The 14,793-nt window shown below is 42.4% G+C and overlaps 1 protein-coding gene across 1 annotated transcript in view; it reads right to left on the bottom strand.

Moving 5' to 3' along the window:
* Window positions 1-4,650: 4,650 nt before the first annotated feature.
* LOC108790994 (synaptotagmin-2-like) overlaps window positions 4,651-14,793 on the bottom strand; it is a 42,924-nt gene continuing 32,781 nt past the window's right edge. The window contains exons 4-9 of the mRNA XM_018561352.1: window positions 12,237-12,332; window positions 11,723-11,890; window positions 7,048-7,215; window positions 6,841-6,958; window positions 5,119-5,252; window positions 4,651-4,892 (exon numbers count right to left, since the gene is read on the bottom strand). Of these exons, the coding sequence (XP_018416854.1) occupies window positions 4,659-4,892; window positions 5,119-5,252; window positions 6,841-6,958; window positions 7,048-7,215; window positions 11,723-11,890; window positions 12,237-12,332 (918 nt within the window). The 3' untranslated portion in view covers window positions 4,651-4,658. The remainder of the gene's footprint in view (window positions 4,893-5,118; window positions 5,253-6,840; window positions 6,959-7,047; window positions 7,216-11,722; window positions 11,891-12,236; window positions 12,333-14,793) is intronic.

Genomic DNA, 14,793 nt, shown 5'->3' with positions numbered 1-14,793 from the left:
TGCAGGATCTGTGGGGGGTTTGCAGGCTGCAAAGCCCCCCACAGATCCTGAAAACCCCCCACAAGTCCTGCAAAGCCCCCCACGGATCCTGCAGAGACCCCCTGAGACCTTGCAGTCTGCCAGATCTCAGGGGGGCTGTGCAGGATCTGTGGAAGGCTTTGCAGGCTGCAGAGCCCCCCATGAACCCTGCAAAGCCCACCAAAAGGTATTGCACAGCCCACCTGCGACTCTTTGGTGGGCTGTGCATAATCTATGCTGGGCCCTGCCAGCACAGTGCTCCTACCTTACACGGGAAGCCCAGCCTTCACTGCTGCCTCGGCGCCCAATCGTCTCAGCTTCGCCGCTCGACTGGCCCCTTAGCGACGCCTCCTCCATCGCGGTCTTTGCCTCCTCAATCTTCACAGGCCTCTTCCGGCCCTGTCTCATGCCGCTCAGTCCCCCATCTCCTCCCGTCCTCCATCTCCGCCCCCATCTCCCTCTGTCTCCACCCCCTGCCGCTCCGTCCCCCTTCTCCTCCTACTCGCCGATTTCTCCGCCTTCGACATTAGACATGTAGGCTGCCTTAATGTTTTGGGGCCTGAACGTGGGCTCGCGTGCCAGCAGAAAGGGCCTCGCGTGCCATAGGTTCGCCAGCACTGACCTAAGGTTTTGCAAGAGTTACCTAACCACCCTGTGCTTAAATCATTTTGGGGTTCTTGGAGACTTACTTTAGCATCAAAGGTCAGCTCTTGGGTTGAATTTGCTGGGCTGGCCAGTCCTGGACAAATTAGCATTGGTTTTATCTTGTGTGTAACCAGCACTTCAGCCGGCTTCTGACAGCTTTGAAGCAGGAAGCATTAGAGCACAGCACTTTCTGCTTCACTGATCACAGAGCAGATCGGGGAATGGACGTGTGCTCCCATTCTCCATCCTGACACTGTTTGCTGTAGTCCTGAACCCCCAAGAAGAGTGGCGGACCCCGATAACCACAGTCAGGGGCGTATCTGCCGCGAGGCAAACAAGGTGTTTGCCTCGGGCGGCAGATTCCTAGGGAGTGGCAAAAATGCTTGGGTCTCAATGTACCGGCTCGCGGACCAGTTGCGGCCCGCGAGCCGGTACTTTGTGACCCGCAGCCAGCTCAGAAGTCAGGTACGCGGTCACGAGCCACATACCTGACTTGCTGCAGCAGCTACGCAGTCTGCATCTCACAGCGTCCAGATCACTTGTAGAATCCTGCAAATGTGGTACCTGTGGACACAGTGCTCTCGGTCCTGATGGACGTATACATACCTGCATGACCCAGCAAGGCGTTTCTTAATCCTCAGCGAGAGGGGGTTATGAAACATCATGAAAGCCTGGTTATCTGACTCCCTAGTGTCATCTGAAGTGAAATGCAAAATGAACATTCACTAATGAAAAATCGATGAAAAAAAATATCTGGGAGCCCTGGATACAAATTTTTTTACCACTGTATTTTGACCGTCGTCTCATAGACCTGTGGATGAATGAAGTGTAGGGGAACCCCAGGGATGCCTTTTCACCTTGACCCCGACCTATTCCCTCCCTTTCCTTTTTCTACCTATTTTTTTTCTTTTACCCCTACTCTTAAAAGCACCCAAAGTACATTCAATCCACCTTCAAACCTAAAGGATGTGGGGGCCAATTCTGGCGCCTGTATTGAACAGACTAATTCTGGCGCCTGTATTGAACAGACTACTGCATTACTGTACATGCTTACATCTGCGATTTGACTTCATCTATGTCAACTGTTATTGTTGTGATATTGTCTGTATTGTCGGCTATCAGATTTGTAAAGCCTTACGTTGTACTTGACCTACTTTGTCACTCTTAGTTTGTAATATTGTACTTCTATTACCTTGAAATTTACATAAACATTTTTTGAACAAAAAAGAAACAGTCTGAAAGCTTGAAATATTTACGATATAAGCAAATCAGAATTCTTCTTTAGTTTTCTATAGAATGAAAGGTGATACAACAGGGTGCCACTAGCATACTACATATTTTGTATCTCTTGGGCTTGATTTAAATATTAAATATTGAATATATATTGAATATTGAAATATTAAATATGAAAATATTTTAAAAAAATTTAGAAGCTTACTTTTTTTTTTTTTTGATTCTTCATCATATTAGAGTTATACATACAAGTATAAATAAACTTAAACTTTATCACTGAACAGTTAGGAAACTCTCTTGATGTAAATCTTTTTTTTGGTTTATTCAGACACAAGGCTAAAAATATGAACATATTTTACATTGTTCTTTTAAAGCTCACATAATATATTTTACTTCATTCTGTTTCCCAAGTTGTAAACATTTGTCCACACTGCATCACTTGCATTTTGTAAGGATATAATTTATGAATGTACAGGAAATATATAACAGACAAAGTTTTTGCAAGATAAGAAATATATAAAAGTAGCTTATGCTTTATGGTATGATGACAGGTTCTTGATAGGGCCACCATACATAGTAGCTCGATGGGGTAACTGCATTTTTTTTGGTTTATCCCAGCTAATGTTTACACAGGAATGCTTACATAATGGAAGCCTGGTCTTTTTTTTAATCTTATCCTGCCAAAATACCAGGGAACTGCCGCTCTGGATAAATTAATGAAAGCTGAACTTCAGCCTTACCATCCAGCCATTGTACAGGCCAGTGGCGTATTTTGGTTTTGTGCTGTCCTAGGTTAGACTAAACTCGGGCACCCCCCTTCCTGTTTAAGACATTTTGTGTAACCTGTCAGTTGCTGGATATAGCGTGCACAGTGTATCCAGATTCTGACAGGTTGTACTTTTAGTTTAGCAGGGAAGCCCGCTGTGCATTTTGCTTATCCTGTCAATAGTAACAGGTGCATGCTGTATCACTTGGGTTTTGCGGGGTCTCAGGTGGTGGGCTGTGTGGAGTCCCAGGTGGTGGGCTGCGCGGGGTCTATAGTGGACTGTGCATGGTCTATTGTGTACTGTGTGGGGTCTCAGGTGGCGGGCTGTGCGGGGTCTCAGGTGGTGGGCTGTGTGGGGTCTCAGGTGGCCGGGTGTGCAGGGTCTAAGGTGGGCTGTGTGAGGTCTCAGGGGAGTTGTGTGTGGTCTTAGGTGGTGGGCTGTGCAGGGTCTCTCTCCCTGCACCCATGTGCTGCTCCTCTTACCTGCAGCCTGAAGTGCCATCAGTACCAGCAGGGCACATTGCAGCCCCCCAGCCTGCCTCTGGGGCATCCTACCATCAGATCCCATACTATGGCCAGCCCTGAGCCACCTGCTGCTTCTCCTCCATCTCCATCTCTAATTAAGCAGGTGTTCGTGTGGCCTTGCGGCCGCCTAATTAGGCAGCTGCCACTGCCTGATTCTGTGCAGCCCAGCTTGCCTCGGCCCACCGGACAAGTGCAAGATATGCCCGATGGCCAGTCCAGCCCGGTCTGCCTCACTGGTTTTGGGGCGGCATTTTTTGTCTCCCCCCTGGAAAGTGCCACCCATGGCTCCTCTCCTGTACTGAAATTGCTTACCCTGATTTCATAGCACACTGTAAGCTTCTTACAATGTGCATTAGAAGCTGAAACAAGTCAAATAGAGCTTGCTTTATTTCCCAGCTGGAGGACATCCAGCATCATCTAGTACTTTTCGCATCATGAAGTACTCTTCAGCCTTATTGTCCTTGGCCAACCCCTTTCATTCATTAGATTTCAGATCTTCTAATCTTCTAATCGGCTCAGTAATACACGTGGGCTTTACCACAACTTTCTGGTTCCAAAAACCCTGCTGGCCCCTCCCACCAGCCATAATCCGCCTGCATTGCATAGAAAATCACATAGCCTAGTGATGATGTCAGTGGGTCTAAAATAAGGTGTGTCATGAAAATTAAAAGGTTTTATGTAATCATTTCATTAGCATGTTGGTGAGGGGTGAAAGAGGAACTATGGAAGGCAAAATATAAACAGGTTAAAGATCCATTTTATGAATGGGAATGCCCTGCTGCACAAATACTATATCCATACTACAAGGTAGGTGGATTTACTGTAGCAATGTAGGAAGGAGTTCTGAAACAAACTGACCAGGAGTCAGGGAGCATACACTGTGACTAGAGCAGAAATGTGGTCTCAATGAAAGTGCCAAGAGGGAAGATCACTGGAGAGGGGCAAAGGATTGGATGGGAGGTGGAACAGTTCTCTTCTGCGCAGCAACTAGAAGGGATGGAAGTGGCTCCAATGCCTACTAGAGGAGTGAAGAAATGGTCTGGCTGGGAAGTTGAGGAGCCTGGAGTGACCTGCCTTCAGAGTTTGAGATAGGGACTGCAGTGGCTAACAAAAATCTGTGGAAAGAAAAGTATTTTTTCTTTCTACTTTAGGATGATGAGGAAAAATAACCCTTCTGCAAAACTATTGCTGAAGAGTAAACTGGGCATCCTATTGTAAACTGGCCAATATGGGAACCAGCTTGCATTACGTAAGTAAGACACATGATCCAGTGAGGTTCTGCTGTATATTATTAACTGTATGACTGTGGAGTGTAGAAATTACTTGCTGCACACTTACTACAACAGAATAGGTTAAAGTAATCACCAGATGCAAAAAGCGTGACACAAAAGGACCCAATTTATTAGGCTGTAGGTAACCCTAATATTTTTGATGGCGGCCCTGACTCAAGAACTCTACAATACAAGCTCTGCTATCTCCTTGGAAGAGGAAGCTTTATTTGTGATTTTAGTCCCAGAGTCTTGTCAACTTCTTCTGCTGGCTGAAGACTGTGCCACTGTGCTATGGGTCTTCGAGGATGTGCAAGCATGTCTGACCAGTGTCTCAAAGCGTTTCCTGATGCTCGGCAGCCTAAAAATATCTTTCCAATCTGCTCATTTTTATTGAGTTTATCATGGTCCCACACTGAGATTATCAGGTCCACATTCTGAGGAAGAGAAGAAAATCGTTATATATACATCATAGAATTCGCTACCCTAGTGGGTTGTGCAGTACAAAGAGTATATTATAAAAGTTGTAGGTTTATGTCTTTGAAGAAGGCTACACATGTAGCTGTATCATGACTGCTGAACAGAAATTCTAAAATATAATAGACAGATATTGCTAGCAGAAGATGAAATGTGTGTGTTAATTATTGTATGTTCCATTCAGACCTGAATTTGCTCCAGTGAGACATCAAAAGCAAATTCCTCATTGAAGTATGGATTTAGCGTTTTCTTCTTTATCGCTGTCTTTTTTCTCTTCCATTTCTTCTTATTCAGAGCCAGCTGCACCTTCACGTATGGGTCTGTGGGGCCAGAATTTCGTGTTTGTTAACAGCAGTTATTAGTACATAATATGTTATACCAATGTGGTCTTTTAAGGAATAGCACGCGTGTCTTTAATTCACAGCAACATTTAAACGTCTAGATGGGCAAATTGTGTTGCCAATTGGCAGTCCGCTGAAATCAGCAGATCAGGAACTGTGCAAGAAAATCAGGGTAAGGAAATCCATCTAAATTAATGAATTTCCTATTTACCTGATGCACTGAAAATCAGGAATGTAAATTTGCTTGATCCATTGTGTTGCAGCATACACTAAAAAAGACATTCCCAGAAGGGTGGAGGCTGTTATAACCACAAAGAGGGTGAGATACACCTTATTAATGCCCATGGGTTTGGAATGGGATGTCCAACATGCTCATATAGAAGTGATGGTTAGTTGTCAACAAAATGTGGGCATTTTTTAAAATAAAATATTACAGGTAAATAAAAAGAAAAACATGGGCAAGTTAGCAAATATCCTGATTGATCTGCACACTTTAGATCAACTCATCTGCAGGCAAGTTAAAAATCAAGTCAATCAATCACCTTTCATCAGAAACCATTTTTCGTTGATGCGATATAAAAAACTGCTAAAAGTTGAGCTTTGGTTGGTTATGATCTTGGAAGAATTATGCAAATGTTGAAGTCCATTGCATCAGAACCATGTTTAATCACAAAAAAATAAAGAAATATGCTAAAACATATGATACTAAGAAGATTAAAGGAGAACTATGGGGTTTGGGCTTTTCCCCATAGTTCTCCTTAGGGTAACGGGAGGACACAAACTAGCGTCCTCCCGTCACCCTAAGCTCAGTATACTGAGACGCCGCAGCTGAAGCGGATCCCGACAATTATGTCTGGGTCCGCCCAGCTGCGTGAGTGACAGCTGGCTCTGCCTATCTAGAGGCAGAGCCAGCTGTACCCGCTCCCTCCCCCGTCCGTTCCGCCGGTCAGTGCTGAAGGATCGGAGTGGGGAGGGGGGAATCCCGTCCCTCCCCTGTCACGGCAGAGTGCCGTGACAGGATTGAGAAGTGAGCGAACGCCAGTATGTGTTCGCTCACTTCCCGATCTACTGAGCCGACCTGTGACAGTTTAATTGTCACAGGTCGGCTAGAACTATGGGGATGAGTGAAATGCACTCACCTCATAGTTTTCCTTTAAAGGAATCCTGTGCTCAGGGGAATATGTGGGTTGCTATTGCTGACCTCGTCATGAAAATGCTAGGTGCCGGACTGTCTCACTTCAGTACTAAGTCACTGACCCAGAACAAGTATGCAGATTAGGGAAGTCAGAGTCTGGTCACAACTCCTTATATTCATACTTTTCTTGGGATAGTGACATAGAAAGCACAGAAGCCATGAGATCAGTATGATGATCAGAGAACTAAAATTTCCCAGCAGAGAGGCTAGCATTGGCAGCCTTCACACCTCCTCAGTACATGCCTACTCTAAAACAGGACATCTGTCTTTGTATGAAACCAAAAAAAAATGTTTATGATAAAAATTTTCTATTTGTACACCGTTATTGCAAATATAAATTGAACCCAAATTATCTTTTGAGTGGTAAATCACCTGAGAATCCATCATTGTCCATTCTCTTAAGTTTTCTTCCCTCGAGAATGACCACAACAAGTTTTGACGTCACTGGGATGTATTTTAAAGAGAAGCAAATATCCCCAAGTTTTTCATACTGCAAAAGATGGAAGCGTGAAAAAGGAAATGTTTAGATGGTCACAAAATCCCAGATACATGGCTCGGCATTGGTGCACTTGTCATTACCTCTGATTTTCCTGCAGGTGCAAGGTCTTTCCATTCCTCAATGACCTGATTCAAATCCATGTCCCGCAGTGCCAGGCGCACCTCCCCAATCACATCATGTTTTGAAAAACGGTTGAAGTCAAAGATCTGCATCACAACATCTGTTTCCGCTGTGTCTGATTTGAGAAGCTGGAGAAAAGAACATAAAAACCGTCATTGGACTTCTACAGGTAAAGAGTTTGTGTAGATTACTTGTTCTCAACCAAACATTACTGTTAGTAATGATCATAGCTCCATAATTCAAACAACAATAACTCACTACAATCAATCAGCTGTCAGCTTTCATGCTTCCGACCTTGTTGATTTGGTTGATATAAGTAACTGCACTTTGCATCTCACCATTGTTCTTTAATGAATGCACTTTTTAAATGTTGTTTGAATCATTTTCCATTCTTAGAATGTATTTGCTACATCATTCTGTTCTCTGAAATACAAGTACACTGCATGTCTCCTGATTATCACATCTACTGGTTAAAAACAAGCTATATAAACACGGCAATGCTTATTACTAAAAGAAAGTTGTCAGGTTCTGCTTTTATATAGAACGGCTGACCACTACTGAGACATACAGTATGTATGCAGCATTGCAGTTATCATGTAGCTGTGTTCTTCCACAGAGACCACACTGTCAGCCACAACCAATATTGCAGCAAATGATTATTATTTCAATTATGGTGGCACTGGCTCATTTGTCCTGGTTTTAAAAACGCTTGAGAACACAACTTGCTGGAGATTCTGATGCTTCCATATATGACATGCGTACCAGAGAATCTCATTCTCCGAAATATAACATTTTTGCAAAATCCAGTGGGTTACCCTCTGTAATGGATAGTGAGCATACCTGGGAACCCAAGTGGCACAATAGTACCCAATAGATATTAAAGTGACACTAAACTCTTAAAAATGCATTCAAGTACATTAACTATTAACAAAAATTAACCTTATTTGTGTATCACTCGGCTGTAGATCCTCAATCATCTCTGAATTGGTGCTGACACTGTCCTTCCTTCTGGAGGGTGGCTTCTTTTGTTCCCCATGGTCCCTGTGTGGGTTGTAAAGTAGCCACCGCTCCAAGCTCGCTCCTGTGATGGACTACAATCTCATGTTTAGTTTACCAATTTGTAGGGATGCACCGGTATTTCGGTATCGAGTACCGATATTTTTTTCGGTACTCGTCAATACCGTATACCGATACCGGAAGTCCCATTAAGGCAGCCAGGCGGCGTGTAATGACTCGCCACCTGGCTTCCTGATTAGCCGGAAACTGGGCGGCATATAAAGATTTGCCACCCGGCTTCTCGATTAGCAGTGAAGCCATCCCCATGCTTCTCGTCACTATGTGATGAGAAAGTATGGAGCCGGCTTTCAGGCCAATCAGGAAGCCGGGCGCCGGGTAATGATGCGACGCCCGTCTTCCTGATTGCCTAGGAAGCCGGCTCCATGCTCCCTCGTCATGAGGTGATGAGGGAGTATGAAGCCGGCTTCCCGGCCAATCACGGAGCTGGGCGCGGTGCCATTACACAGCGCCCGGCTTCCTGATTGGCCAGCTTCACGACCAATCAGGAAGCCGGGCAGCGCGTCATTACAAGTGACGAGGGAGCATGTGGCCGGCTTCCCGGCCAATCAGGAATTGAATATTCACTTCAATTATCAAATCACATAAAAAGCAACTTCCTGTTTACTTATTCCATCCTCACATGTTTGGAAAACTGAAGTGAATAATCACACAATTAATTGTGCAAAGATTCTCAGCTCCTTTAGTAAATGAGCCTAGCAGCCTTAAAGTGTATTTCCACTTTGGAAGCCAAATTGGAATAACGCCTATTTTATATGTGTTACATGTTTCCAGTCACATAGCATAAGCTAAAAAAAATATTCTTATTGCAGTTTACATTGTTTTTACATGGGTTAGGGTTTTATTGAGTTAAAATTTCTTCTAGCTTCTATTTCTTTGAAATGATAGAAGGGGCTGTGAGGAGTCCAATGTGGCTTGCCCATTGTGTGTTAATGAAGCTTATCAGATCAACACAATCCTCAAATTTCAGCCCCAAGCCTTTTTATAAGGACAGACCACTGTGAAAGGGCTAAGAAAAACCTGGAATCAGCCATCTTGCCTGATTTAACAAAACATCTAAAAGGTAAGAATTTTTTTGTAAAGTTATTTTTCAGTATGCTGTATGAACAGGAACACATGATGAACATATAGAGGGGTTTTCCCAAATTTGACTGCCAAAGTGAAATTACACTTTAAGACAGTCAACTGCTTTAACTGTAGGCAACTGTAGACTGATGCATGCTGACTATGAACAAACTTTCCTAGTAGATATAACAGGCTTTTCAAACTCCATTTAACAAGCTAATGAAATAATAGATATTTAATACTGTTTGACATTTGTCATTTTACATTATCGAAATAGAATATTCTCCAGGAAATGGAAATCTGACTTTATTATAGAACTGGGTGAGATGTATGGGAACTTCCTTCATTCTACCATCCATCTAGCGATATATGTTTACAGGTAATGTTCTGTTTGTACATGCTTGAATATACAATGAATACAATTTAAGCTCTGTCTCTATTGTCACAGGATCAGGAAATGACTAAATGGAATTCACCTGTAAGGTTGCTTATGAAACGTCTTATGAAAATCTTGTACATTTTATTTGCCATGTTTATTGATTTGTTGTAAAGGTAATATTATATCTACAGTGCAAGTCTTCAAAGTAAATCTTAACCTAAGGACAGAAATGTAGTTTATTGCAGCTTACCAGTTATTAGATGTGGAGGCTGCATTAGTTTTATTTTTTCAGGCTAAAAATATTTTCTGCAAAGTGCAGGAAAATAGCTTCTTGCTAGAAATCCAGTGTCAGTGTTATCAGCTTTCCTAGTTATCCTGTGTGGACTACCTACAGAACACCTCTCTTACATGTAATGGATATGGGGAGAGGGGGGGGTGATTTAAGTCCAAATCAGGAGAGCAGCCTAGGGTGACAACGTTGCTTTTCCACAGATACAGATAGTATGCATTGTCCTAGGAAGCCCCCTGTGGGATATCAAATTTACAGTGTCAAGTCCTCTCTATGGAGACATCAGGGGTCTTTTAGATCCCTAATGTCACCTTGGGACCCCCAGAGAAGCTGATGAAGCATAGATATGCTTCACCACCCTCTCTCTGGCTACAGAAGCCAGAGAATAACAGCTGAATGCGTAAGTGATGTAATAAGTATCACTTCTGCATTCAGAGACTGGAGAGGAGATCAATGGGAGATCAGATAGGCGGCGTTAGAGGAGGGGGGCCGCACACTCGTTGACATTTGGGAGCAGAGATATCAATGATAGTAGCTCTGCTCCCAAATGCTATTCGGGACTCCATGATGTCAATAAAGGGGTGGAGCAAGTCCCGTGATGTCACTACTCGCTCGGCCCTTTTGCTCACAGTTGGGTCAGAGATGTAATTTTGCGGCGAGAGTTCGTCAGGATCGTGTCGGCGGGCATTGGGTATTTTTTTCTTTAGGCGAATCGGTGGCTGTTGTTCATCATGATTGGCATAGCTCTACATCGCTGGACGATGTGATTGACCTTTGGATTACATTGATGGACACTTTTTTTTTGTTTTTTATAAAGGAATTGTCAAAAATCTGTGTTGAGTTTTTGTTTTCAAATACAGGACTTATATACGGTGTTGTATGTTTACTTACGATTGTACTCTTTTCCTGTTTGGTGAATGAGTAGGGGGATTTGGAAGGGGACTCCATACTGTTTTTGTTTAAATTTTAACATTTAACAACAAAATTTCATTCAGAATGACATTCAGAGAAATTTCGGATACATCCTAATTTCGTTATCGGATTCGTAACTATTTCATTTCAACTCGGAACTAAACGAATCACACATGTCTACTGGTTTGGGAGACATTAAATTGGTGGGTAAAGTTCCTCTTTAAATAAAACTGTCATGAGAGAAATATGGTGGTTGTCATTGCTGACCTTCATCTGTAAATGCTAGTTGCCTAGCTTATTCCGATGTTCTGGCTTCACTACTTTTTGAGCCACTGGCCTAGAACATGTGTAGACTTCAGGAAAGTCGGAAGTACTTATCTTAGTTGTTCCAGGTCAGTAACTCAAAGTACATGCAAGAGGGTAGGAAATACAGCCACACACCTAACATTTTTAGGAGAGGACAGCAATGGTAGACTTCATGTTTTTTTTAATGAATGTTTTCCTTACCTACAGACATAAATTATAATCTGTTCTGGCTGATTGTTGTTGGATCACACAAGCATCCTCATGCTACAAATACACAAATAACATAGCAAATATTCAAGTTTTGAGTTCAGTTCCATTTAAGTTCTCCTGCTTCCTTCAAAGCAAGATTTACTTCACTTGATTTAATTTCATTAGACTTTAATAAATTACCTTCTCGTTAGCATATTGACACTTGAACCCTGGATTAGCATTTTGGTGTTTGAGATCCAGCAATTCTGTGTAGAGGCCATAATCCACCTGAAGAGCCCTTCTCAACAGCATATCTTCTATACTAATCAGTAAATATTTAAATGTCTCATGCTTAACATGGTTCACTTTAAATTTGATCTGCAACATTTTGTATCCATCAAGTCGGTGATATTTAATATACCTTAAAGGTGAAGGACTCGTTGAAGGAAGGGTTCAGTGTCTTGCGATACACTTTGGTCTCATTTTTTTTGCGGGGATCGTTAGTCAAGTACACTATGACATAAGGGTCTGATGTTCCTCCGCTGTCCATAGCTTTGAGATCGGCAGCTTGCTTCACTAAAACAGTAATCTGTATTGAAAGAAACCCAACAACGGCATAAGACCATTAAGAGAAGACAGAAGAAATTACACTTTGCTACAATGTAAAGTAGTGAGTGTGCAGCTTGTATCAGTACAGACTATCTCAAGCAGTCTTTACAGCAACACTTCATATTCACGCAAGATCCCAAAAGACATTTACTATATGGAAATAGGATGCCATAATATAATTGAATACAAATACTAAATAGACATTACTCGTTGTGGGGAACAGAATATATATATATATACTGTATATAAAAGCATCATCTATATGGCTAGAGTTCGGCTCTCTGTCACAGACAGTAATTGTAAGATTATGTCAGAGGTCTTCCTACCTCCTCCGTTTTAAAATTGTATTCCACTGAGTACTGAAGTCGGCCAGGGTACTCATTTTCCTGTGATTTCTGTAGTCCTTCTATATCTGGCTGCACCTACAGGACATTAGGAAAATGGTTACAGCATCATTTTAATAAATAAACATATACAGTTTATGAGAAACCGTGACATATGTCACCCATTAAACCCAAAGCACAAGTTATAAATGATGACCCTTCATTCTGAATTCTCAAAGGCATGTATTTTTAAATGTTTGCACAGCTCTTTGTCCTGCAAAACTGCTCGTACATTTGTTCTGTGAGAATGGGTGCAAAAACAAATGTTATTAGTCTATTTTCTTTCCAGGTGGAATGTAATAAGATTCAAGTGATTCAGGAAGATATCGCATTATGGCCACTAGATGGAGCTTAGGAAATAAATATTATTTCCTATGCGCCTCAACTCCATCTAGCGGCCCTTAATGCTGTATTTTCCTGATATGACATTTAAAGTGGAAAGAAAATATACTAACAACATTAATTTTTACACCATTCGTACAGAATAGATCTATGTACAGTTTTGCAGGACAAATGGCTCTGCAAATGTATTCGAAATACATCCCTAAAGTGTATCTAAAGCCAAAACTTTTTTTTGAGTCAAGAAGGATTAGCAATCCTGTCAGATTTTTTTAACTGTTTATGTCCCTGGTGGGGAGATGCACCTTTGCGAATTGTCTTTCTGACCATTGTAATAAACACTGAAAATGATACACAATCCAAAAGTTTGAGTTGTCATGGAAACAGTGACAGAAACAACGTTTTACAATGGGGACACTTGTTGCAGTGACGGTTATGAAAGCATTTCCCTCTCTATGGAGAGATGACCACTAACATCCTGTTGCGTCAATGGAACAGGACGTGAAGGTAAATTTTTCTAATAGGACACAGAAAGCAAAAAAAAACCAGGGGGTTTCCCTATCTGGTTTTAACCTTTTCCTACTTAAGATACACTTTATACTGTTCTTTATTGTCATAGAAGGACATGTCTTAACCACTAACGCTAGGATCCACATTTTACACCTTGCCGAAGGATGTGCATTGCAGCACAGTGTAGCAGAACATGCGTCAATGCCTTGATGCAACACACATTAATTTGTGTGTGCTAATGCACCGCAATATTGTGAATGGGCTCTTATAAATGGTTACGTTTAATATGGGAAGTGCTTTCTCAGTTGAAACTGCAGTCAATACACTTTACTGAAGCTGTGGGAATATTTGAGTGTGGGAAAATCTTTGCTAGGCCTCATTCTTGTAGGAGGGCTTTGGTGCTAATTGAGGAGAACCAGGGAAGCTGATGGCTGCTGGAGACACTTGGAATAAAGAGGAGCTCAGGAAAAGGTCTGGTGTCTCTCCTATTCTGTACCTATCCGTATTCAACTGTACCGCAAATGGATCTACATTGAATTACTGAAAAGGACTGGTGAGTCTGGAGTCTGTGTCTATTCTATCTTGGATGTCTAGGATCCCTATACCCTCTCTCCACATTGTGGATACGTTAATAAAGTTCTTCAGCATTATACGTCTGGCCTGGATTTCAACTATATTGGTCATTAGAAGAGGGCGGTTAATGCTAATGGGGCAGCTGGTTACCGAAATCACCTAGACAGGCTATTGATGACCCGGGTTATTCTGGCGGCTCCTTTGGGGGTGAGCGCTACACTACATTTACCTTGATTTTGTCATCTTTACCGTAAAACAAACTTGATGGACTTGTTTCTCAGTCACTTTAACTATGTAACTGTCTAACAATAATTAACATAGTAAAACAATAACTTTCAAAGTAGTTTGCACAAATTTTATTCTTCTGAGGTTTTCTGTTTTTTTTTAACATTTTTCAGGAACTGGGGATTCTTGTATCTGAGGTCTAAGGTCTATTTACCTTCTGCAACCATAACTAGAGCGTTTAATTGCTGACTCCTTTGTATATTTTACATCATGGAAAATAGAGCAACCCCTCTCTCCAGATATAGTGTCAGGCCCGGATTCCCCACAAGGCCACCGAGGCCCGGCCTCGGGGCGGCAGGGCGCAGAGGGGCGGCAGCGTTGTCCTTGTGGGGAAGTTTGCCCTCTCTACATTCAGTCCTGCTTTGTACAAGCAGGACTGAATGTAGAGTGAGGCAGACGATTTTTCATTTACATGTGAAATCGGCGCACATATAAACAGTGTGCAGCCGGTCCGTCCATCTTCCCCTCCCCCCTGCACTTACCTCTCTCCTTTGCTTCCGTCCTCCTCCGCCGAGTCCCTGACTGCAGTGAGCAGAGCGGCAGGGTTATACAGTAAGTAACCCTGCCGCTTCATGTAGACTGTAGACAGTGAGAGGGGAGAGCTATGCTCTTCCTCTCTCACCTGTCACAGAAGTTCTAGAACAGTGCTGTGCTAGAACTCCTGTATTGGAGGTGACAGGATCAATAAAGAGAACCTGTCACCTCCAATTGCTATTACACAGGGGATTGTTTTCTCCTGTGTGATAGCAATAAAGTTAGGTGAAAAAAAATTACATTGATAAAAAATGTAAAT

This window comes from Nanorana parkeri, unplaced genomic scaffold, assembly GCF_000935625.1.
Source record: "Nanorana parkeri isolate BGI_ZX_2015 unplaced genomic scaffold, ASM93562v1 scaffold518, whole genome shotgun sequence".
In the NCBI taxonomy this organism is placed as follows: domain Eukaryota; kingdom Metazoa; phylum Chordata; class Amphibia; order Anura; family Dicroglossidae; genus Nanorana; species Nanorana parkeri.
This window is presented reverse-complemented; position numbering and strand designations above follow the sequence as displayed.